At 52.0% G+C, this 25,677-nt stretch overlaps 4 protein-coding genes across 4 annotated transcripts in view; 3 read left to right on the top strand and 1 right to left on the bottom strand.

The window, feature by feature from the left end:
* The window catches only part of ncaph2 (non-SMC condensin II complex, subunit H2), a 4,225-nt gene extending 2,546 nt beyond the window's left edge, over positions 1–1,679 (bottom strand). Inside the window, exons 1-8 of the mRNA XM_068755516.1 lie at positions 1,401–1,679; positions 1,198–1,299; positions 843–904; positions 690–762; positions 510–566; positions 346–422; positions 136–277; positions 5–61 (exon numbers count right to left, since the gene is read on the bottom strand). Of these exons, the coding sequence (XP_068611617.1) occupies positions 5–61; positions 136–277; positions 346–422; positions 510–566; positions 690–762; positions 843–904; positions 1,198–1,299; positions 1,401–1,559 (729 nt within the window). The 5' untranslated portion in view covers positions 1,560–1,679. The remainder of the gene's footprint in view (positions 1–4; positions 62–135; positions 278–345; positions 423–509; positions 567–689; positions 763–842; positions 905–1,197; positions 1,300–1,400) is intronic.
* Positions 1,680–3,250: 1,571 nt separating this feature from the next.
* On the top strand, positions 3,251–4,349 carry socs2 (suppressor of cytokine signaling 2). The gene is made up of 2 exons (XM_068755071.1): positions 3,251–3,433; positions 3,898–4,349. Exons 1-2 carry the CDS (start codon positions 3,289–3,291, stop codon positions 4,347–4,349), a joined length of 597 nt encoding a protein of 198 aa, XP_068611172.1. The 5' UTR covers positions 3,251–3,288.
* Positions 4,350–6,484: 2,135 nt separating this feature from the next.
* On the top strand, positions 6,485–9,256 carry cradd (CASP2 and RIPK1 domain containing adaptor with death domain). The gene is made up of 2 exons (XM_068755070.1): positions 6,485–6,782; positions 8,714–9,256. The coding sequence occupies exons 1-2, from the start codon at positions 6,485–6,487 to the stop codon at positions 9,016–9,018; spliced, it is 603 nt and encodes a 200-aa protein (XP_068611171.1). The 3' UTR covers positions 9,019–9,256.
* Positions 9,257–10,012: 756 nt separating this feature from the next.
* Positions 10,013–24,149, top strand: ptpro (protein tyrosine phosphatase receptor type O). The gene is given in 26 exon segments (XM_068755230.1): positions 10,013–10,048; positions 12,051–12,312; positions 12,425–12,580; positions 12,731–12,883; positions 13,155–13,592; positions 13,671–13,832; positions 14,391–14,587; positions 14,773–14,893; positions 15,663–15,856; positions 16,075–16,186; positions 16,898–17,061; positions 17,211–17,331; positions 17,639–17,772; positions 17,954–18,092; positions 18,894–19,014; positions 19,092–19,160; positions 19,987–20,070; positions 21,448–21,483; positions 21,570–21,651; positions 21,944–22,034; positions 22,113–22,189; positions 22,279–22,413; positions 23,051–23,188; positions 23,190–23,401; positions 23,632–23,767; positions 24,045–24,149. Coding segments are annotated over 26 exon segments (3,675 nt in total).
* Positions 24,150–25,677: the final 1,528 nt, after the last annotated feature.

Genomic DNA, 25,677 nt, shown 5'->3' with positions numbered 1-25,677 from the left:
TGACCCTGGTCTCCGTCACGGCGCTTCGGCGTCTCCTCTGAGGCTCCGCCCCTCTTGTCCTCTGCATCAGTAACACAATCATTGCCGTTATTAGACGAGAAGCAACCACGCCTCTCATGATCTGGATCCTGGAGCACCTGGTCTCCCTGAAGGGGGTCCGTCCAGCAGCAGCCTGGAGGACGCTGGTCCCAGCCTGAGGACGATCATGCCTTTGTCTCCTGGGAGGAACGCGTTGATCCTGAAGTCCTTCTGGCTGTAGAGGACCTCACCGTTCTCACTGAGGGACAGATGATCAGTGAGACCAGAGCCGACCCGGGTCCGGGTCCGGATCCGGGTCCGACTCACCTGATGAGAGGAAGCTTGATCTCTCTGCTCTCAGAGGGAATCAGAGACTCGGGAGGGAGGGGGGTCACCGTAGCCGTCTGAGGGTGAGACAGGTCCAAGATAGTGAGACAGGTCCAAGAGAGACAGACAGAACCTGCCCGTCTGATCAGACGGTCCAAACTAACCGTGTCGGCGTCTGTCCACTGGGAGTCCTCGGAGATGTCCAGGTCCGGCGGACACAACTGAAGACGACACATCCGTCACTCTTCATGACATCATCACCGGGACGCGTGTCCCTCACACGGTGACATCATCACCGGGACGCGTGTCCCTCACATGGTGACATCATCACCGGGACGTCTCACCGTAGCATCATCAGCTTCACATCTGTCCACTGGTCCGAGTCCATCGTCCTCTGCCGCTGAGCGCTTGTCGCGTCTAGCGAGGGACAAGCAGCATCACGTCAAGCCGTCAATCATCAACACACCTGGGGGGGCGGGGCGGGGGGCGGGGCCTACTTCTTGTGTTTGTCGTTGATGTACTCCAGAGTCTGGTAGACCAGGCTGTGCAGCAGCTCCACCTGAAGCAGACGGCCAGAGGAGCAGACGGTCAGCGAGGAGCAGACGGTCAGAGAGAAGCAGACGGTCAGAGGAGCAGACGGTCAGCGAGGAGCAGACGGTCAGAGGAGCAGACGGTCAGAGAGAAGCAGACGGTCAGAGAGGAGCAGACGGTCAGAGGAGCAGACGGTCAGAGGAGCAGACGGTCAGAGAGGAGCAGACGGTCAGAGAGAAGCAGACGGTCAGAGAGGAGCAGACGGTCAGAGAGAAGCAGACGGTCAGAGAGAAGCAGACGGTCAGCGTGACCTTCACCGACCTTCTTGCTGTAGATGCAGGCTGATCCCTGGATCAATAGAGCTGCTTCTGCAAAGTTCAGCCTGATGTTCCCCCCATCGAAGGTGATGCACATCTCGTCCAGCTGCACGCACGCACACACACACACACACACACACACACACACACACACACAGAGTTAAAAGCACGTCTCCTCCTCCCCCTCCTCCTCCTCCTCCTCCTCACCTCCTCCAGGTAGTCGTTGAGCTCCGACGCCACGTCCACGTCCCAGTTCTTGGTGAGCTCTCTGATTGGCTGCAGCAGGTGCGCGAACCTGTTCTCCGTGGACTCCATGCTGGTCGGTCTGCAGGAGCAAACACGCTCCGGCGTCATCAATTCAACCATCGATCAGGTTTACCAGAAAGACCATCGATCAGCTGCAAACAGGCTAAAAGTCTCCGCTTCTTTCTACTTTTATTTTTATTTAATACGTGATTTGATTGATCATATAAATGATTGCTTTGTTTGTTGTGAATTTAACAAATCAATAAAGATTAGCTTCACTCACAGAAACGGTGACGTAATAAATGACTGAAATACAAACGTTACACTCCGAGGCGGAGTTTATAACTTCATTACACCGCGTGGAAAGACGACGTTAATTTACCGATTATACTCACCGACTGTCTGTAACCGGTGACCGTTAAACGGGATCACCGTGCGGATTAAGCTAGCAACGCTCCTGCTAACATCCAAACAACCCGCGTTAACCCTTCTTCGTCTCCCGGTGAGCGACCACCGACAGCGCCACCTGGTGACTGGGAGGACTCTTCGAATATGAATCTTGTCCAACGGGATTAAAATGACATGATACAATCCCCGGTAGCAAACATTCACTCATCCACAGAAGAGAAAAGATGATTAAAAAAAGGAAAGTGACAAGAGTACCGGTATATACAATCATTTAAATCAACCCTTTGCCGCATTCAGGGTCCTCACTGCCGTCGGGTAGAAGCTACCACACACAGCGCCACCTGCTGACTCGGAGAAGTAACGCCTTCAACACACCTGCACGACCCAACCCACGGAGCCACTGCCCAGAAGCTTCTTCTGCCCTAAATGTGCCAGGAGAAGAAAATATAAACAACAACAAGAGAGCGAGAGAGAGAGAGAGAGAGAGACAGACAGAGAGAGATAGACACACAGGCAGACACACAGAGAGAGAGACAGACAGACAGACAGACGGCTGGTAATAACGCGGTCCACCTTAAATCGCTCCTCTCTCTCCGCGTCACGTGACCGTATTCCTGGAAAGTTCCTGGAAACGCGTCTTTGTGTTTACGGTGATGTCGGTTCTCAGTCGGTTCTCGGGCGGCTCGGTGGACTCGGTCTGTCCGCCGCACAGTGACTGACGGACGGAGGAGGATAATCTCACGGACCGATGAAGAGGAACATGGAGGGAAGCCGCCGCCGCTAACGGCTAACTGCTAGCTGCTAGCTCTGAGCGCCTCAGGTGCGTTTATTGTCCTGCCATTGGTGTACCTGTCCTCTACCTGCGGAGGGCCTTTGACGAACCTGTGTTGTCGCGCGTGTGGAACCGACATCTAATGACGTCAGAAGGCTGACGTCACCGTTGTTACTACGCGTTTATTCCAGTTCAGGGGAGCCTCTGGTTCCGGACCAGGACCATGGACCCGCTTCGGGATCCAGCCATGAACCCCATCCCATACATCCAGCAGGGAGCATGAAAAACGGTTCTGGGACCGGGTCCCTCCAGGGACCAGGTCCACCCAACGAGTCTGCCCGTTGGCTGCTCAGTGACTGTTTAATCAGGCAGTAAAGAAAGGCAGCCCAATACGAGTCGGGTTCGAGTCCGATACGAGTCGGGTTCGAGTCCGATACGAGTCGGGTACGAGTCTGATATGAGTCGGGTTCGAGTCCGATATGAGTCGGGTACGAGTCTGATATGAGTCGGGTACGAGTCCGATATGAGTCCGGTACGAGTCGGGTACGAGTCCGGTTCGAGTCCGGTCTGATACGAAGTTCCAGGACGACCTTGAGGTTTAATGGATCTGTCATTCCAGGACCGGTCCGGCATCGTCCTTCACCTGTCCGGCTGCTGTGACCCCGCCCCATGACCGTCGTCCGTCCAATGACCTGCCAGTCGTCCGAGTCCACGGAAGCCGTAGAGAGCAGCAGACGAGCTGACGACACATCCAGGGCGGTGGAATCAGACGAGAACCGGATCGCCTCAGCCATGAAGGACCTGAAAAACACAGGTGTGTGTGTGGGCGGAGCTCTTGCTCCGCTGGGGCCCCCGCCTCCTTGCAAAAGTCCCTCAGTGTTAATAACAGCGTCCCGCGGCAATCCGGCGTCCCGCAGCAATCCGGCGTCCCGCAGCAATCTGGCGTCCCGCAGCAATCCGGCGTCCCGCAGCAATCCGGCGTCCCGCAGTAATCCGGCGTCCCGCAGCAATCTGGCGTCCCGCAGTATTCCGGCGTCCCGCAGCAATCCGGCGTCCCGCAGCAATCCGGCGTCCCGTAGTATTCCGGCGTCCCGCAGCAATCCGGCGTCCCGCAGCAATCCGGCGTCCCGCAGTATTCCGGCGTCCCGCAGCAATCCGGCGTCCCGTTGGCTAACGATGCTGCGGGACGCTGCTGATACACTCGTCTTCCTCCTCTTCCTCGTCTCCGGCGCCGATGCTACGCTAGCTCCCGCTAACCGTGGACTCTGTCCTTGGCAGGCTGGTACTGGGGCGGTCTGACTGCTAACGAGGCCAAAGGGATCCTCCAGGACTCGTCGGAGGGGACCTTCCTGGTCCGGGACAGCTCCCAGAGGGACTTCCTGTTCACCATCTCCGCCGTGACCTCGGCGGGTCCCACCAACCTGCGCATCGAGTACCAACGCGGCAAGTTCAAGCTGGACTCTGTGGTTCTGGTGAAGCCCAAGCTGAAGCAGTTTGACAGCGTGGTCCGCCTGGTGGACCACTACGTCCAGCTGTCCGGCGCGGCGCCCTCGGCGGCGGCGCCCAACGGCACGGTGAAGCTGCTGCTCACCAGACCCGCGTACGCCGCCGCGCCGCCGCTGCAGCACCTCTGCCGGGTCGCCATCAACAGAACGACGGGGCGGGTCCGGGACCTGCCGCTGCCCGACAGACTGAAGGACTACCTGGCGGACTACACCTACCACGTGTAGCGACTCGGACCACTCCCAGCATGCTTTGCTCCTCAAGATGATGGACGTGTCCCCAGCCGGTACCGGGACCGGTCAGTCCTGAAACGGACCACCTGGATTCCAGTCGATCAACTTTTCATGTATTGATTAGGAACTGGAAGGTATCAATCCAGCACACGCTGACACGCGATCGGGTCAGAACACAGTCCCCTGCAGAACCCGGTCCCCTTCAGAACCCGGTTCCCTGCAGAACCCGGTCCCCTGCAGAACCCGGTCCCCTTCAGAACCCGGTCCCCTGCAGAACCCAGTCCCCTGCAGAACCCAGTCCCCTGCAGAACCCAGTCCCCTGCAGAACCCGGTCCCCTTCAGAACCCAGTCCCCTGCAGAACCCAGTCCCCTTCAGAGCCCAGTCCCCTGCAGAACCCGGTCCTCTTCAGAACCCGGTCCCCTGCAGAACCCCTTCTTCTGTTTCGAACAGTGTTGACAAAAGTCTAGCAGCAGTGAAAAGGCCGTTTGATCTCATCATCATCTTCATCTTGTATTTTTATTAAGGAGTCTTCTTCAACTTTCCAGAAACATTCATACTTCAAAGTAAGAGTCAGCAGATTCCAAACAGAAGATCAAAGACAAATCGTTGTCTGATGGGAGGGGCTTTAAACTGGGAGGTTACCTGAGAGGTAAGCGTGTCCGTCCCTCCACACAGGGAACTCTGATTGGCTGCTGTGTTGACATGTCTCAGCCAATGGGACACAAACGTGCGCCCCCCAGTTGTTGTCCCGTTCAGTCAGACTGACCCCTCCGGGGCGCCGGGCGGACTTTGACCCGGCCCGCTGATCCATCCCTGAGGTCCCCGAGCCTGGTTCTGCTGGCATTTGGACCGGCAGCAGCATTTAGTAGGTTCTGTTCCGGGCCTCGGTCAGTCCTCCAGGTTCTGCAGAGACCCGTTTCGTAGTCCTGACAGTCCTGCCAACAGATGGGTGGATCATGTTATTGTTGTTAGCAACATTAGCCTCTTGTTAGCCACGCCCAGGTTATCTTTAAGCTACAGAGGCTCAGGTTGGCTAGCTAGCTGCAGCGCTAGCTCACTCAGGGTGGAAACAGAACCTGCTTTAGCTCGAAGCTAAAGCTAAAGCTAACCCAACATGGCAGCCTTCTACTCACTCTTAGCTGGATTTTCTGACTCATTTTGGGTTCACCAAGACCAGGTTCTACAGGAGCCCGCTTTAAAGCCATGATGTGGTCACTCAGGTAACCGGGACAGGTGTGATGAGGGGGTTGATCATTGAGGGGCGGGGCCTCTTCAGTGCACCTGAAATGGAAATCATCTTAAATTATTGCCGAACTTGTAATTGGAGCTGGACCAGAACCGCAGCTGTGTGTTGCCTGAGCGCCTCCTCCCGGTCCGATTGAATAAAGTATTTATTACTGATCCTGTTTTCTGGTAGATTTTGTAAACACGTTGCACAAACAGCAAGTTGTGTGTCTCTGTGTGCGTGTGACATAAATAAAGCTTTGCTTAACGAATACCAGTCTGTTAATGACGTGTTTACTTTAGTTTACATCACAAAACCACAAAACCGATTCCCAATCAATACCAGGAGAAGGTCCTGCTGGAGAATTCCTCTCAATCACTTATAACAACAATAAATCATGATCAGTAATCAATTACATTACTTCAGCAGCTGTTGATTTAATTGTGCATAATTTGAATGTGAACAGGAAAACGAACCCCGTAGAAAGTTCTCTCCGTTTCAGGGTTTATTCTTCACCGGCTCAAATAGAATGAAATATAATTTAAATAAATGGACAACGGTCTTGATTCGAGCATGACGTCACAGCTGCCCTGGAGGCCGCTGCTTTGGCTATTAACGGAATAAAGTTTATATATATAAAAAAAAAAAAAAAAGAACCCGTTGAAAAGGCTTCCGGAGCGTTTTGAACCGATCCAAAAACAGTTCTGGTAACATGTTCCGATAAAATGTGGGCTCGTGGTGCTGGTTCTTTATTAACTCATTCATTACTGATCGATGTGTGGCTTCGATTACAACCACAAGGTTCCGCTTGAGAGTTTCTAGTCGGACACATTGAGCGACGTGCCCGGGACCGTAAACACCGCGGTGACCGCTAGCGGCTAACTGTGAGCTAGCACGAACCGGATGGAGCCGGCTCACAGAGCGCTGCTGCGGGCGCACCGGCTGGACCTGTCCGGGCAGCTGCTGGTCAGCGACAGCATCGTTCCGCTCCTGTACCAGGACGACATCTTGACGGAGAGCCAGGTGGAGGACATCGAGTCTCAGCCGACGAACAGGCACAAATGTCTGAAGCTGCTGGCCCTCCTGCCGAGCCGCGGGCCCCGGGCCTTCGACTCGTTCCTCCGCTCTCTGGATGAGTTCGGCTGGGTCAGAGACCAACTGGTGCTGGAGCTCCGGACACAGCCCGGACCCGGTCCAACAGGTGATCAGCCGGAGTCCACCTGTAAAAGAGTCCGGGTCTGGTTTCTAACGAAAAAAGCTACCAAATGGATGAGGGGCGGGGCTTAAAAGCGGGACAGGTGTGTTTCTCTGCGTGTAGTGATGGTGAAGCTAGTTAAACTAGTTTTACTGTGGTTCAGAACCAGTAACCAGCAACCAGTCCCTGATAGGCTGACCCTCATCACGTGACTCCATTAAACCCGGAACTGGAGGGGACCAGAGGGGAACGCCCCGTTCTAGAAGCCAACAAAAATAAACAAACATAAAACTGTGAATATTACATCCTAACAATGAGGCAGTTTAACATTTGAACATTCCTATGAAACTAGAAAAGCCGTAAACAGATAAATAAATAAGCTACCTTGTTTATTTAGTTTAATTATATAAACAGGACAGGCGGAGGAGGAGTTTACAGCCTCCTCCTCTTCCTCCTCTCCAGCAATCTTGTCCTGCAGCTTAGCTGTGTTAAAGCTACAGACACACACCAAACAGACACACACCACAGACACACAACACAGACACACACCAGACACACAACAGACACACATCAGACACAACAGACACACACCAGACACACAACAGACACACACCACAGACACACAACAGACACACAACAGACACACACCAAACAGACACACACCACAGACACACATCAGACACAACAGACACACGCCAGACACACAACAGACACACACCAGACAACACAGACACACAACACAGACACACACCAGACACACAACAGACACACAACAGACACACACCAGACAACACAGACACACAACACAGACACACACCAGACACACAACAGACACACACCAAACAGACACACACCACAGACACACACCACAGACACACAACACAGACACACACCAGACACACAACAGACACACACCAAACAGACACACACCACAGACACACAACACAGACACACACCAGACACACAACAGACACACACCACAGACACACAACACAGACACACATCAGACACAACAGACACACACCAGACACACACCAGACACACACCAGACAACACAGACACACACAGCAGGACAGATGTCATCAAACATGGTAATTACTAGACTCCGCCCTTTCCTGTTTTACCATGACCTGAAACAAACAGCTGTTCCAGCATGATGATGATGAATATATTTATTAGATAGAATGTTAGAGTACAAGTACAGTCACACAGTAGCATGTATTACAGTACAAGTACAGTCACACAGTAGCATGTATTACAGTACAACTACAGTCACACAGTAGCATGTATTACAGTACAAGTACAGTCAGACATCCTGTCTAAGAGGAGCATTTCTAAAAAGCCCTTGCGGGCTTGTTTCCGTTGAAAGTCCTTCGTACATAAATCATCGACATTTATCAGTACAAATAAAATACAAATGAAACAAATATTAAATTACTCAATTGATGCAAAATAACAATAAATTACAAAGACACATAATATGTACAACATAGGTGGACAAAAAAAAAGGGGGGGGGGGGGGTTTGATCCGGAGAGAGTCGTGATGACTATCTCCGTTTCTGTCCCCCTGAAAGGTGTATTTTTAGGGCCGTTTTGAAGGAGGCCAAAGAGGTGCATGTTTTGAGGGCAGGAGTCAAACAGTTCCACCCTTAGGGGGCAGTATTGTAAAAAGATGATTTACCCATGTTAGTCCTGTAGGAGGGGGTAACCAGGTTGACATGTTTTCAGAATGCAGAAAAAAAGACCCTCCCCTCACCGACCCACACAGGACACTCCTACTGGTGCACGCCCACTTGTATCGACCCGGTGGTACACGCCCACTGGGCGTGGCGTTGTCTATAAATGGATTTGTCTTTCAAACATCACTGCGTTCCATTCAAATCTGAATTCTGACTTTCAGCATTGGTTTGGTCCCCTTTGGACCCGTGTCTCCCCAGACGTCTGCCGACTCCCTGACTCGGTTCTCCGGAAGGTTCCCTCGGACCGGGACCTGTCCCGGCTGGCCTCTGGTCTCGGGGCCCAGTGGGAGGTGGTCCTGCTGGATCTGGGTCTGCCTGCGGAGGCTGTGTTCCGCTGCCGGTCCGATCACGCTCTCAGTTGTCATGGCGCCGCTCTGGCTGGTCTCGTCCTGTGGAGACGGCGTGAAGGACGGACGGCCACGGTCCAGAGACTGTCTCAGAGCCTGAAGGCTGCCGACGTCCATCCGTCCGTCCTGGAGGACGTCCTGAGAGGACAGGAATAAGGGACTCCTTTGGTAACGGGTCTGGCTGACATCAAAGAAACTCTAAAAGAAGCTAAAACAAACCGCAATGACATCACAGGACGGTGACATCACAGGACGGTGACATCACAGCTGCTTCCTGCTTCGTTCAGTTTTAAGGTGGACTGACGAGATCAAACGTGTTGCTCCTTAGATCTAAGGGTTTCCTTTCATGTTGTTGTTTGTTTGTAAATGTACCCAAAGATAAAGTTGTTTTGTTACCGTGTTTGTTGTGTAAAGTGTTAAAGTAGCATCTTCTTGTCCCCTGAGGGGTCGCCACAGCAACACGACCGTCTCCACTTCACCCTGTCCTTTGCATCGTCCTCACCAAGTCCAGGGCGGGGCTTATCAGTGTGATGTCATTCCCCAGCAGCACAGCCCCGCCTGGTCCTTGCTGTGGACGCTGTGTCCCTGGATCCGGTCCGCTGCCCATGGTCCCGCCTCCAGTGAGCGTTGGTGACCCTGACCCGAACCAAGTAACGTTAGCTATCGCTAATACTAATACTCATATTTAGTTCCCCTTTACTGAGACAATTACATGTTTATACTTTATTGATCAATCTGAAAACTCTTACCAGAGAGATGTAGTGTAGTGGGGTAGGAGTACCAGGAGTACCTGGAGTACCAGCAGTATCATGAGTACCTGAGGATGGTGCAGGGGGGGGGGGGGAGTGTCCACGCAGCCTCCGGAGCGCGCGCGGGGCGGGGCGACGCCGCGCAGCAGCGCTCCATCCCGCGGACAGACTCCGACCTCCTGCGCGTGCACGCCGGAGCCGTCCCGCGTCATCTGAAACCCACCGGGCCCGGTTCGAGCGGCGGTGCAACGTGACGGTGATGACGAAGATGAAGATGAAGCGCAGTTAGGACTGGGGAGCGGAAGCGATCGGAGCGCGTGCGCGCGGCTGCGCGCTCCGTGCAGCAGAAGGCTCGCCATTGTTTGGATGCGCAGCAGACGGAGAGCGGAAAGCGCGACACCATGTTCACGCCGCTGCTGCTGCTGTGGGCCGCCCAGGTAAGAGCCCGGGGGTGGGGGTGGGGGGGCAGGCCCGGGTGTTCCGGTTAGTGCGGCAGCAAGCAGCTCCGCGGAAAGTGGGTCAGCATCATGCACGCGCACACACACACAATGTACCGTTAATACTACTAATATTTGATGTATTTGTACACGGGTGTATGTGAAGCGGGGGGGGGGGGGTTCGTTCAGGTCCTCCATCACACCCCATAAACCATCAGCTGATCTTCATCACGTGAGCACTGGTATCATTATTATGGTTTTATAGCAGAACACCCCCCCCCCCCCCCAGCATGGTTAAAAAGGAGGGGGGGGGGGGTCCTGCCGAATGCTGAGGTTCTCCTTGGGAGTGACCAGGTTGGACAGGATTAGTAATGAGACAAGAGGGACAGTGAAGGTTAGACGTTTTGGAGACAACGTCAGAGAGACCAGACTTTGATGGTTTGGACATGTCCAGAGGAGAGACGGGGACGATATCAGTAGAAGGATGCTGAGGATGGAACTGTCAGGGAACAGGACTAGAGGACGACCCAGGAGAGGAGACATGGACGTAGCGAGGGAGGACATGAGAGTGGCTGGTGTTGGAGAGGACGATGCAAAGGACAGGGTGAAGTGGAGACGGTCGCGTTGCTGTGGCGACCCCTCAGAGGACAAGGAGACAGTAGAGTTTTAGCAGAGGAATCCAACTACAACAATCGTTCCTCCAGCAGATCCTCTGGGATATCCCAGCATGCACCAGGATGTTTGAAATAAAGGTCCATTTATTCCTCCACGTCGGACCTACGGACTCGAGGCTCCGTCAGTCTTATCAGAGCTCAGAGAAGAACAGATAAAACCAGCAGAAACCTCCAGGGCCCCTCCCCCACAGAGGGGGAGGGGCCCTGGAGGAGGAGGAGGAGAAGGAATGAAAATGACTTTTGTAGAAAAAGAAGTATGAAAACAATCCGTGGAGTTTAAAGGACCGGGTCCAGGTGAACCACATCTTTCAATCGTTGAGTTTCTCCTGGATTCACTCTGGATTACTGTTTGACTTGGTCCTTGGTCCATTTTCTTGCCAGCCCTTTTTAGTGGGTGCCCCCTGTGGACCCGGCTCCAGTAGTCCTTGGTCTTACTCCAGTCTCTTTCGACCAGTGAGTCCACTTTGACCAACCGCTCCACCGTGGGCACTGCACCCCGCGATCCACCGGCAGGCCTCGGGCGAGGCACTCTCCAAGAGATCAGTCCATCCACAGATCAACCCAGTCCACCTTCAGCTCCAGCAAGGTGTGTGCTACAGAGGGGTACCGTCCAAACATGGGGGTCACAGCTATCAACTGGGAGTGCCTGCTGCGTTGGTGCAACAGTTCCTGGCGTACTACCAAAATCTCCCATTTGTGGGCATCTTGGCAGCATGAAGACCCTGCTGAAGGTTCTTCAGTCCGTAAAGATGTCAGGAGCCATTTCGGCATATGCAGTACCTGCCAGCAGTACAAAAAGTCCCGACCAAAAACCAGCTGGTCTCCTCCAGACCACTGAAGCCAAAGCCCCCGGGAGATGATTGGAGTGGACGCCACGGGCCCCGTTTCCTCTCAATAGAGACCGGAACTCCATACGGAGGGTGGCGGTCGACCACTGCAGCAGACGGGTTGAACTTATTGCTACGAAAGACGCAAAGACACCCAAAGTCTGCAAGATCTTGGAAAGGGAGATCTTTACACGCTGGGGAATCCCTAACTTCTACCTGGAACCCATCACCAGGATTGGGACAAGTGGCTTCCTGAGTCTCACCTGGCCCTTAACACCGCAGTGCACGAAGCCACTGGCAAGACTCCTGTCAGGGTGGCCCGGGAAAGAGAGCTGAAGGGTCCCCTTGAGCGGCTTGTGTACCCACGCACTCTAGTCGAACTGTTATGTGTCGTGTTTTTGTCTGGGGATACGCTCGAGCGTCGGGCTGGGCTTCTCTGCAAAGTGAGCGCTCTTATTTTGGCATTGGCAGGAACTGGAGGGTTTTGTCTTCCTGTTTCAGAGCGTGTCGGCATTCCAGGCATCCGTCAGCGACGGTGGTTTGATCATGGCGACGCTGGAACCTTCAGACCTGCAGGAGAACGTGACAGAATACGCGGCTCAGGTTTTTGGAGAACCACGTCTGATCCTGGCCCAGTTCCACAACACCAGCGATCCGGTTCTGTTCAACACCTCGTTTCATGGGCTCTGCTACTCGGTGGGACTCCTGGTCAAACTGGGACAGAGCTGGTCCAGACCCATCAGGACTGTGTCCGTTCTCACAAGTAAGAGCCGATCATTTGAAGTACCGATTGTTGGTTCAGTTATTGATCTGTTCACCGCTGGACACGAAATGTATGTCCTTTTTGTCAATGGTTCCTGTGTCTCCTGCCTCAGAACCTCTTCCTGTCCTCATGGCTCACATTTCTGACTACAAGGCGTCGCCAGAGACCGGCGTCGTGTTTGTCATCCAGGCTCCGGCTGGGAACGTCTTCAGCAGAGTGAACATCAGCTACAGCGAGGGAGAGCAGCGGAGATGGATGCTGTACAAAGGTAGACGCCCTGAACGGTTCCGTCCGGAGGTCTAAGAACACGCAATGAACGCTGAGTAACACACAGGTGTAGTCAGGAGCCACCAGAGCACACTTCCTGTCGTGATGTGATGTCATCATCAGGTGTTTGAGTCTATGCTCCTTTCAGCAGACTTCTCCCAGGGTAAGACGGTGTTCAAACACTGGCTACCGGGGACGTGCTACCGCAACGTCACCTTCCAGCTGATCTCTGAGGCCACGGCGTACCGGACCGTGCTCGTGACACGGAGTGACATCACACATGCACCGCTGCACCACCGCACAGGTGAGACATCACATCCGCGTGCCGGTCAAGGTCAAACGAGTCTGGCGGCGTTCACGTTTGGTGAAAGTGACGATGAGAGACGGAGCGTTGTGATTGGACAGGGGATGAGTCACCTGAAAGATGTAGACATTTACAAATGGATAAAGGACAGGCGGACATTTTTGTGAATGGAAATGTGTTTTAAAGGTAACACAAGGTTAATCTGAATTTTAATGATTGAATCAATAATCATTGATTATTTTCTTATTTACTTCCTGTTTGTTTGCCACAGTTCCCTACCCCCCCCTCAACATTTCCCATAAGGTCACCCACCTGCGCAGGAGGGTAGTGCCGGGTGTAGCTGCCTTCACCGTCCCTTCGGAGGAGGGCGAGGAGAACTGGCGAGCCTCTCGGAGAGCCAGGGAGGAAGGGGAGGCGACTAACGCCTCCGAGGTGATGGCTCCCCCCCTCCCCCTATGGGACAACCAGACGAGGCAGAGCTACTGGCTGCAGCCGACCGACCCGTCTGTCGCTGACGGGGAGGACCGGTTTGTGAATGGCGTGGTGTCCGAGTACGAGGACTCCAACGAACCCGGGTCTGCTATGGGTCTCCCCTCCGAGGCCCAGGTCCTGCCCACCAAACTGCCCCCCATCCTGCTGGAGCTGCGCTGGTGGCCGCCAAAACCCCCGACCAGCTACGACGGCTTTAGCGTCTACGTCTACAGAGACGGTAAAGGGGGTGTGTCACAAGAGAGGCGGGGCTTCACTGACCTCTGTCCAGACTCACGTCTCCTCTCCTGTTTCTCAGGTAACTCCTCAGAAACTGCCACCGTGGACGAGAACACTCGCGAGTTCTTCACCGAGTTAACGGGGCCGGGGACGTACCGAGTCCAGGTCGCCACTCGGAGTTCTTCTGGAGACTGTGAGGCCCGAGAGAGCAGCGCCGGTACCGGCTTCAGCTTCTACCTCAGTACGTGGAAGCAGTACCAGTAATACCAGTCGTACCGGTAGTCGTAGTAGTGGGATTGGTTTTAGGAGTAACAGTAGTAGTAGAACTAGCAATGGTACTCACCATTGTAATAGCAGTAGCAGTAGTACTATTTGTAGTATTCTTACTAGTGGTAGCAGTAGTGGTAGTAGTCCTACTAGTAGTAGTAGTGGAAAAGTTTATATATAAATCATTTATAGATAATTTTTATTATTATATTATTACGATAGTAATTCTATTATCACCATTGTTATATTATTTTCATTACTATATTATTAATATTATATAAATTATTATTGTCATTATTCTTAGTACATGTTATTATATTATTACATATTAGATTATGTGGCGGGAATGGAATGGCAAGTCCAAACAGGAAGACTATTTATCCTTCTTGATTATTACTGCTGTTATTTCATTCTGTTTGACTATATTATGGTATTGCTACTATTGTTATTATTAAATATTAATTATTAATAATATCTCTATTATCAGCAGCATACATTATTCACCTTCCTATACAAACACCAATCCTTCCAGGTCCCGGCGGCGAGCTCCTCCTGGAGCTCCGGGAGCGTCCGCTGGCCGTCAGTGTCAGACTGCTGGACTCCAGCACCGCCGCCGTCTCCTGGGCGCCGTCCTCCGAGAACCACGCCGGCAGCCTGGTGTCTGTGGTTTCTACGACGTGCCTCCGGCCGAGCCTCAGCCAGAGGATGGAGAACACGTACTGTGGCGAGGTAACGTCACCGCTAACATCCTCCTGCTGACGACCGGCGTCCGATATAGTTTAAGATTCCATCATCAAAATATTGTGACTTTTTGTAGAAATATTATCCGGTGAATTAGGTTTCTGATGAAAATATTGTCTCCTAAAGACTCGTTCTTTTCACGGTGGTCTCTTTTTCTTTTGACATTGCTGTAGGAAAACTCAACGAGTGACATCATCTCCAAGCTGACCCCGGGTGCTCAGTACCGAGTGGTGGTCTATCACACCAACGGACCCCTGATCAGTCCTCCTTCAGGACCCGTCATTATCGACATAGGTGGGCAACACATCAGCCACTTCAGGTTCTGAGGCTTGAGGAGTAAACACAGGAGAATACGTATTAGTCCACAAGAACACCCTAAAAACACCGTACTAAAACCACCATAATAACACCCTAAAACACCATAAGAACACCCTAAAAACACCATAATAACACCCTAAAACACCATAATAACACCCTAAAACCACCATAATAACACCCTAAAACCACCATAATAACACCCTAAAACACCATAATAACACCCTAAAACCACCATAATAACACCCTAAAAACACCATAATAACACCCTAAAAACACCGTACTAAAACCACCATAATAACACCCTAAAACACCATAATAACACCCTAAAACCACCATAATAACACCCTAAAACCACCATAATAACACCCTAAAAACACCATAATAACACCCTAAAAATACCGTACTAAAACCGCCATAATAACACCCTAACACATACTACTATAACACTGTAATAACACCCTAAACACATACTACTATAACACTGTAATAACACCTTAAACACATACTAATATAACACTGTAATAATACCCTAAACACATACTAATATAACACTGTAATAACACTCTAAACACATACTACTATAACACCGTAATAACACCCTAAACACATACTAATATAACACTGTAATAACACCCTAACTACAACCTCCTAATAACAACAACAACCCACTCACATCCTAGTAACACTCTAAATAAGGTATGTTTGCATTGTATCTGTACTGTGTGTGTGTGCGTTCACGTATCAGAACCCACGGGCGTGCGTGAGCTCGCCATTTACCCTGTGAGCCCGACGGCGGTCGTCCTGAGCTGGCAGCGGGCGTACCACGTGGCCTTCAGGAAGTACGTCCTGCAGACCTTCTTCTTCAACCCGGTCACCCTGGCCTCAGAGTGGACCACCTACTACGAGATCGCTGCCACGGCCTCCTTCATCGCCTCAGTGGTGAAACTGATAGCATTCGGATTAGCATGTATTTAGCACTGCATGAGCACGGCTTATCATCGTAGCAATACGTACTTGACTTCTTTCTAAGTATTGGATTGTTTTCTAATACTTGACTTGTAATTATTCTGAACATACTGCAGCTTTATTCTCAGTAAATACGCTGTGATGATCAATCACTTTATGGTTGGAAGGAATTCTTGTGCCTTTCCTCTCAGCGAGTGACAGACCTGCTGCCGGCCTGGTATTATAATTTCCGTGTCTCCATGGTGACATGGGGCGACCCACCTCTGAGCTGCTGCGACACCTCCACCGTCAGCTTCATTACAGGTACGACAAAGGTGACGTCACGCTGAGAGCTGCTTCTGTTTCCTCACATGCAGCCAGGTATTGATTAGCATTCAATGCTGCAAGTAAATGGAAATGCAGCGGTGTTAGCATTAGCATCCAATACCTGTAAATACCTGTAAATGTACCAACATGAACGTTCGCATTTAATACTGTAAATAAATATAAATCTGTATCTGTGTTAGCGTTAGCATTCAGCACCAGGAAATAGCTGCTGCGTTCGTGCAACGCATGCAAAGATAACGTAGATTTGGGTGGCATGAGGGTGACGGCAGCTCACCAGGCCTGGACAGGGGACAGGGGACAGGATGTTACTGGCCTGAACCTACCGTCCTGTCCTCATTGGGCTCCTACCGTCCTGTCCTCATTGGGTTCCTACCGTCCTGTCCTCATTGGGCTCCTACCGTCCTGTCCTCATTGGGCTCCTACCGTCCTGTCCTCATTGAGCTCCTACCGTCCTGTCCTCATTGGGCTCCTACCGTCCTGTCCTCATTGGGCTCCTACCGTCCTGTCCTCATTGGGCTCCTACCGTCCTGTCCTCATTGAGCTAACCCTGACTCTTGTCCTGTAGTTACCGGGCAGCAGAGATCATGTCCACAGCGCTGCGTCCCACCCTGAATCTCGGAGCAGCTAGCGTTCTCGGTGTGCGTTGGGGGGGGTGGAGCTTCATTAACGCATTCATGTCTGCCTCAGCACCTGAAGCTCCTCACATCTCATTGGTGGATTATTCCCACGGCGTCCTCTACGTTCGCTGGACGTACGGCGAGCTCTTCATCGACCTATCACACTCCAGGATGCTGCACTGGCAGGTGCTGGCGGTCGGCAGGAAAGGACCGGAGAGGACCTACTCCATCCACGTGAGTGTGTGTGTGTGTGTGTGTTTATCGACACTCTTCAGAGACACTCACGTTCCGTCCGGCCAAGCCTCAATGCTGATCGACGCAGATCGCAGAGGTTCCGCCCTCACCTGTGGGCTCGCAGTGACTGTTTCCTGTCTGGCTGTCAGGTGACTCGGAGCGTGATGCAGGCCAGCCTTCCCCTCCCTCCAGGTGACATCTACAACCTGACGGTGACGGCCTGCACCGAACGCAGCAGGAACACCTCCACCCCCAGCATCATCAAACTGGGTCAGCACACAGAGACAGACAGAAACAAAGTCAGACAGACACAGACTCTTTTCCCGTTTCCTTCCTGGTCCCTCACTGGTCTCTTCCTGTTTCCTTCCTGGTCCCTTCCTGGTCTCTTTCTGTTTCCTTCCTGGTCCCTTCCTGGTCTCTTCCTGTTTCCTTCCTGGTCCCTTCCCTGGTCTCTTCCTGTTTCCTTCCTGGTCTCTGTCTGGGTTCTGCTGCTCCACCCTGAAATGAAACTGAATCCCTTCTTCTTCCTCTTTTCAGTGAAAACTGATTTGTACCTTTTCTCCACCTGTTCCCACAGAGCCGGCCCCACCCAGGTCCCTGTACGCTGTCAACGCCACGCCCTCCTCCGTGACTCTGCTGTGGACAGAGGAGGGCGTGGCGGACTACCACCAGGTCCTCTGTAAGCCCAACGCACCCAGCAAGGAGCTGAAGGTACGGTGAACCCCCGTGGTTCCCGGCAGACAGACAAGCAGGACGTTGAATGTCCACTGACCCTCCTCTTCCTCGCCCTTCCTCCCAGCAGACCAATGGGATTGTGTGTTATGATGACATAAGGCTTGAGGAGAACCCTCAGTTTTGTCTGAAGGTGTTTTACCTCTTCCGTGTCTTTCAGGCGCCGGAGCCTCAGACAACCGGCGCTCACCTGGTGACGGTGTCTGGCCTGAGGGCCTCGTCCTCCTACAACTGCACCATCACCAGCTTCAGCTACAGCACCCCCAGCAAGCCCGCCCACATCACCATCACCACCACCAGTAGGTGGCGCCGAGTCAGCGCCCAGATGCTAACCCGTTCACTGAGAGTGAAAACCACGCTGAATACTGTCATCCATTCATCCATTCATTCATTCCTCCAGTGTCTCTAGAGACTCTCCTCTTCTAGTCAGTCCTCCCAGTCTCTAGAGACTCTCCTCTTCTGGTCAGCCCTCCCGGTGTCTCTAGAGACTCTCCTCTTCTAGTCAGTCCTCCCAGTCTCTAGAGACTCTCCTCTTCTAGTCAGTCCTCCCAGTCTCTAGAGACTCTCCTCTTCTGGTCAGCCCTCCCGGTGTCTCTAGAGACTCTCCTCTTCTAGTCAGTCCTCCCAGTCTCTAGAGACTCTCCTCTTCTGGTCAGCCCTCCCGGTGTCTCTAGAGACTCTCCTCTTCTAGTCAGTCCTCCCAGTCTCTAGAGACTCTCCTCTTCTAGTCAGTCCTCCCAGTCTCTAGAGACTCTCCTCTTCTAGTCAGTCCTCCCAGTCTCTAGAGACTCTCCTCTTCTGGTCAGTCCTCCCAGTCTCTAGAGACTCTCCTCTTCTAGTCAGTCCTCCCAGTCTCTAGAGACTCTCCTCTTCGCAAGCTCTGAAGGTTTTTTATGGCATATCTTTTTTAAATAAAACTTTACTTAAAAGGACACTGCGTTTTAAACCGCTTCATGACATCATCAACAAGTTGATTGAAATATAACACCATCACCAAAGTGAACACTTCCTGTTGACGTTTCACATTAAAACCCTTCAGTAGGAGGGCCTCTTAGGGCAGGTACGTGACCTTTGTTGGTGATGTCATCGTCTGTGTGCAGGTAAAGAGATGAACCCAAGCGTAGCGGCCATCTCGGCGCTGGCCGTCCTCAGCATCCTCCTCCTCAGCCTGCTGGTTCTGTTCCTGCTGGTTCTCCGGAAGAAACACCTTCAGATGACGAGGTACCCCCCCCCCCCCAACCCCCCCCCCCCCCCCCAGCATTCCCCCATCTCACGTCCGTTGGGGGTTTTTGTTTCAGGGAATGCGGCGCAGAGACGTTCGTCAACTTTGCTTCATTTGAAAGAGACGGGAAGCTCCCTTATAACTGGTAGGCTCCTCCCCTTTTGGTCTTTTATCCTAAGACACACCTTAACACCTGATTGGACAGCGGTCACGTCAGGGTTGAAACATGGAGCTACAGACCGGGTTCACCAGCGCCAGTGATGATGACGATGATGATGAAGAGTATGGTGGTGATGAAGTTAAAGTCTTCATCTCAGTTCAAAGGGACAACATGTGTTTGTGGGTGGAGTTAGATTCTGGATGTTTGTGACATCATTTTGAGTTAAAGACGAATATAAAAGATGAAAGACCGTCAGCGAAGGCAACGCTCCATCAGCTGCTGTGTGTGTGTGTGTGTGTCTATCTCTGTGTGTGTGTCTGTGTCTATCTGTGTGTGTGTGTGTGTGTGTGTGTGTGTGTGTCTATCTCTGTGTGTGTGTGTGTGCGTGTGTCTATATCTCTGTGTGTGTGTGCGTGTGTCTATCTCTGTGTGTGTGTGTGTGGGTGATGATGTCACCACTGATGCAGATAAACATTTATAAATATTTTTCACTCTGCAGCTTTTCCTTTGAAGTGATTCTTTCCTTTGACGTTTGGACACTCGTTTCACTGACCCTGCATCAGTGATGTCATAACCAGCAGCTGTCATTCACGTCACATGGTCCGGTCTTCTCCATGAAGGTGCATTGTGGGAGGGGGCAGATGATGAGGTCACAGGCTGGATGAATCAGGGCGGCGGGGGACGGGCTGGCGTTGTCTTCCGGAGACAACAGCTGGCTCCTGATGCGTTCAATGTGAAGCCGTGCTCTGTCTCTATCGCCACCTGGTGTCTGCTCTTCCCTTTCTTCTGACTTTTATTTGAACCCCCTCAGGCGAAGAAGCCTCTTTGCCTTCCTTACCCTCCTGCCATCCTGCCTCTGGACTGACTATCTTTTGGCTTTTTATATGAATCCTTGGTAAGTAGGCGCTAAACGTCCCAAAGCACTGCACCTGTCTCCAGACAACCACAGACAGGTGTTGCCTCTGTTTGCAGTCAGGGTAATCTGAAGATTTGCCTGTCAACAAATCCCAGGAAAAGACAGAGACCTCAAGCTGATTGATTTATGCTATATAGCATTGTTAGCTTCATTGCTGCTAGTCCGGTTGGTTGTGGTAACTAAGTCACCAGACTTCCTCCTTTGAGTGAAGATCTTAGGTAGTTGCTGAATTGATTATTGCTGTTGTTTCTTGCTCCATAGTTTAAATGTACTAATTATGGTTCCATAAATAATTATATTATAAGTGAAATACAGACCTTTCAGAAAAACGTAGGTGACCAAGTACTGAGCCTTGTGGAATGCCAGAATGGCAGTGAAGTTGAATTAATTCCTTAATGAAGGAAAGGTCCAGGTTTGAGTGTTTTTGTTGGCACTAAATACTCCGCTTTGGTACCTTCGGGTTAAATCAATCCAGATTTCTCGGGGTCCAGATTGCCTTCCCTGTTGCTGCACATTTCATTGGGCTCTGAAGACCTGTAGGAAGACCAGCGCCTCCTCTTTCTTGGCTTTCATGGGAAGAAACAGAATCTTGAGTGTTTCATTCACAACGAACCCAAAGCCAACCCAACTGTTCGCTGACTGTTTGTGTGATGTCAGCAGAATCTCAATGCTGATTGGCTGTCCTTTCTGGTGATGCTATTTCCCACCAGAGATGAAACCTTTCATCCAGTGACTATTGTAAACGTTGCCTTTGAACCACTGGCCTCGCCTAGCAGCATGTAGCAACAGGAAGTCATCAGACGACGGTTCTCGAGTTGACCTTGCACAATGCTCCGTCTGTGGTTGGACTCTAGTGTCTCCTAGCATGTTGGATGTAGCATGATGCTAACAGGAAGTCATCAGACGACGGTTCTCGAGTTGACCTTGCACAATGCTCCGTCTGTGGTTGGACTCTAGTGTCTCCTAGCATGTTGGATGTAGCATGATGCTAACGCCAGCCTTGCACCGGGCATGCTGTCTTTCAGATCGTAGCTTGGCCGTTGCTTCCTTTAGACTCCAGATGTTAGAGCCGTGCATGTCTGATGTGGAGGTGAACGTAAAACCGCCGTGATGTCATCATCGGTTTGGAAGGTTGGGGCTCGACCGATGAACTGGTTCCAGACTGGCTAAAAGGAATATTCGGCCTGGGAATGTTTCTGTGTTCTCTGTGAGGAGAGCGACCACGTTGTGGTCTAAAGAACATGCTACACGCGTGTGGATAAAAACCTTCATCGGTCCAACCCAAACATCTGTGGCTCAGCGCGGTTCTGATTGGACGGCCGTCACCGTGATGACCTTTGCCTTTGTGTTTTACAGGAGCAAGACAGCCCTGAAGAAACGGAAGCTGGCAAGGTAACGAGGAGAAACTCGTCCGTCCGGCTGTTGAACGTTTCTCTCTATTGATCACAGATAATCGATCCGATCCGATCTCGTTTCAGTCCGGTGCAGCTGGACGACTTCGATGGCTACTTCAAAGACATGAGCAAAGACTCGGCCTACAAGTTCTCTCTGCAGTTTGAGGTAGAAGTACTCACATGTTGAAGTAGAAGTACTCACAGGTTGAAGTATTGCTGGAGCCCTTGTCTGTCAGCCACTCTGTGAAAGTGAAGTAGAACATGTTTTTATACACATGAACATGGGCTCAGTGTTAGCTTGTTGCTCAGGCCTTCACAATAAAAGCACGGCGTGGACATGGGCTCAGTGTTAGCGTGTTGCTCAGGCCTTCACAATAAAAGCACGGCGTGGACATGGGCTCAGTGTTAGCGTGTTGCTCAGGCCTTCACAATAAAAGCACGGCGTGGACGTGTTTCAGGAGCTGAAGAGCGTCGGTCTGGATCTGAGCCACCAGGCGGCGGACCTGCCAGTCAACAGGCCCAAGAACAGATACACTAACATCCTCCCTTGTGAGTCACTGACAGCAAAGCATTGTGGGTCAAACCAGACAGCCAATTGGGAGCAGCGTTTTATTATCTCCCCTCCAGATGACTTCAGTCGGGTGAAGCTGATCTCGATGCACGACGACGAAGGTTCAGACTACATCAATGCCAACTACGTACCTGTGAGCGCCACGCCGCCGACCCCACGGTACTTGTGCGGGTACTTGTGATACTCGAGCTGACCCGTTTAATATAGTCGTTGTTCCGTCAGGGCTACAAACACGCTGACGAGTACATCGCCACCCAGGGGCCGCTGCCAGAAACCCGGAACGACTTCTGGAAGATGGTCCTGCAGCAGAGGTCGCCCCTCATCGTGATGCTGACGCAGTGCAATGAGCGCCGGAGGGTGAGCCGCCACGCTGGGCTGACACGCCGTAATGCTGTCACCGTAACGCTGTCACGCTGGGCTGACACGCCGTAACGCTGTCACCGTAACGGCGTCACCGTAACGCCGTCACGTTGGGCTGACACGCCGTAATGCCGTCACCTTAACGCCGTAACGCTGTCACCGTAACGCCGTCACGTTGGGCTGACACGCCGTAATGCCGTCACCGTAACGCCGTCACGTTGGGCTGACACGCCGTAATGCCGTCACCTTAACGCCGTAACGCTGTCACCGTAACGCGGTCACCGTAACGCTGTCACCGTAACGCCGTCACCGTAACGCCGTCACCGTAACGCCGTCACCGTAACGCCGTCACCTTAACGCCGTCACACGTCACCTTAACGCCGTAACGCCGCCACGTTGGGCTGACACGCCGTAACGCTGTCACCGTAACGCCGTCACGTTGGGCTGACATGCCGTAACGCCGCCACTTTAACGCCGTAACGCTGTCACCGTAACGCCGTCACGTTCGGCTGTTACGGATTTTCTGTTAAAATAACCAACAGTGCAGCTTCTTCTAGATTTCCAAGCGGAACATGTGAACAGGATTACCTGTGATGAGGTTTCTCACTATTTCCTGCTCGCCGCCTCCCTCCAGGTAAAGTGCGATCACTACTGGCCGTTCTCCGATGAGCCCGTGACCTACGGAGAGGTCAGCGTGGAGATGCTGTCCGACTCGGAGTCTCCAGAGTGGATCATCAGGAAGTTCCGACTAGGATATGTGAGGACCCGTCAGCATCGGTACCACAGGAGGGGGTCCACGTCAAATGTCTGATGTTTGTCTCCCCCTGCAGGCTGACGAGTCGCAGGACGTCCTCCACCTGAATTACACGTCTTGGCCGGATCACGGCGTTCCCACCGTCAACGCCATTGAAAGCATCCTGCAGTTTGTCCTCATTGTCCGCCAGCAGGCCAACAGGACCAGGGGGCCCGTCGTGGTCCACTGCAGGTCAGGAGGACACGCCGGAGCTGCTCGTTATTAGCTTGGTGTGCTACAGCGTGTCACCGGCCCGGTCTGAATGAGCATTCATGCTATGCTCGAATTAGGTTCTGTCCAAGGGTTCTTCCTGTTAAAGGAAGCTCTCGTGGGTCCAGCTGGGTTGTGTCTCTCCCTGCTCCTCCTGTAACGTGCCTTGAACGGGGGGGGGGGGGGGTGTCTCTCCTGTGTTTGTGGCTCAGCGCCGGTGTCGGGAGGACGGGGACCTTCATCGCTCTGGACCGGCTGATGCAGCACATCAGAGAACACGAGTTCGTGGACGTCCTGGGGACGGTGTCAGACATGCGTTCACACCGCCTGTCCATGGTCCAGACGGAGGTGAGCCCACATCCAGGTGGACCAACAGAAACCGCTTCCATAACACATTCAAGTAGATCAAAGAGAACCATTACATCTGTTAGCTAACACGTCAGCTAAGTTAGCATGTCTCACCTGAGGGAACACCTGGTCAAACGTCAGAACTAAAACATTTGATTCTCCTGCATCACCATCATCATCATGTAACGAGGAAGATTACTCACGTTCTCAGGCGCCGTTAGCCTAGCTGTGCTGCTAGCCGCACGCCAGCTGACAGGACGTCTCTTCTTCTCTGCAGGAGCAGTTCGTGTTCATCCATCAGTGCGTCCTGCTGATGTGGCAGAAGAAGAAGCAGCGGTCGCTCGCCTCCGACGTCGTCTACGAGAACGCTAGTAAAAGCTAAGGACGTCTTACCTGAGCGATCCCTTTCCCTCGTCTTGCAGGCTATGAACAGGCCTGACCTCCGTGCATCAGGCATCCATTTTACAACAGAAGATCCGCTTCATCCTCCACACGAGAAAACCCAGCTTTCTGTTTGAGTCGCCGTGAAAGCAGGGGGCGGAGCCCTGCCTTCAGGCGCTGAGCCATGGCCCCGCCCTCTGAAGCAGACCCATTCACGTCAACGTGGGGTGGGATGAGTAACGGCTACGCTGTCATTCCTCCTTCAGATGATGCGAGGCAGTGAGTAGGCGGAGCTACCAGCCTCCTCTTCCTCGCTGTCCTTCATCAGTTCTTTGTACCCGGTAGATTGAACATGCCAAACGTCAAACCGGGACCCAGCGGACGTCCGCCTGAAGCACACGCCCATTTCGGATTCATTGTCCCGCCCCCAGAGTACCAGGAAGGAGCCGGGGGGGTTAGCGCTCCAGAAGGATGTGAACGATCCAGAATGGGCTTCAGGATGTTCGCTGGGTCTGCACAGAGACCGAGGGCAGGGCGGCGTGCCTGGGTGTGTCCCGGTCGAAGAACTGTAAGGGGAGGGGCTTTCTGCCACGCCCGTTCTCAAGAACATACACAAATAGCACAGAGGACCTTTGTGATTGGCTGCGACAAACAGATCCGATCTGACAACCGGAGAGAAAGAACTACAGACGTGACGGAAACATAGCTGCTAGCATTAGCGTACCCCCCAGGACCGACTGGGACCAGAACCAGAACCAGGGCTGGGTACCGCCCTGATAATCCATCCCACCAAGGTGAGGCCTGAGGCCTGTTGTCATGGTGACTGTTTGTGGGTAGCTGGATGTTAGCTCGCTAATGTAGCGTCACTCTTCTCCAATCACCACATTGACCACCGGCCTTTTAGCCTCATTTATACAACAGCGTTTTAAACTTGGATTTAAAGAAATTAAACAATTTATACTGCTCCCCAAAGTACAAGAATATAAATATAACTTTACTTTATTATTGTGGCAGCTAATCTCAAAATATAAAGACCAGAAAATGAAAATACATTTATATCCGAATGTTTCGGCTTTGTTAAAATTAGCACCATAATTATAATTTGTTTGATGATGTCCCGTTTTTGGTTCATTGTCGATAACCTGAACAACGATCGACCAATCAGCTGGAATCTAGAACACTTTAGAAAACGTTGCGGTTGACTCTCCAGCAGGAAGTACAGGTTTTACCCAATAATTGCTCCACATTTTAAAATATATATAAAAAACAAAGTTATTTAAAGTGTTATTTTGACCACACCCTTTTTAAGCACCTGAAGTCTTTACCTGTTGGTTTGTCATCAATTGATCTGAAACATTTGGCTGTTAGACATCAGACATACTGTATATATCACAACGTAGTACTACACAGTCCTACATAGTACTTCATACTAGTAGAAAGTATGACACAGTCCTACATAGTATATGGTATGATGCAGTCCTACATAGTACTTCATACTAGTAGAAAGTATGACACAGTCCTACATAGTA

Source organism: Brachionichthys hirsutus, chromosome 22, assembly GCF_040956055.1.
Source record: "Brachionichthys hirsutus isolate HB-005 chromosome 22, CSIRO-AGI_Bhir_v1, whole genome shotgun sequence".
NCBI classification, from domain to species: domain Eukaryota; kingdom Metazoa; phylum Chordata; class Actinopteri; order Lophiiformes; family Brachionichthyidae; genus Brachionichthys; species Brachionichthys hirsutus.
Note: the sequence above shows the minus strand (reverse complement) of the source record. Positions and strands in the feature narration are given on the sequence as shown.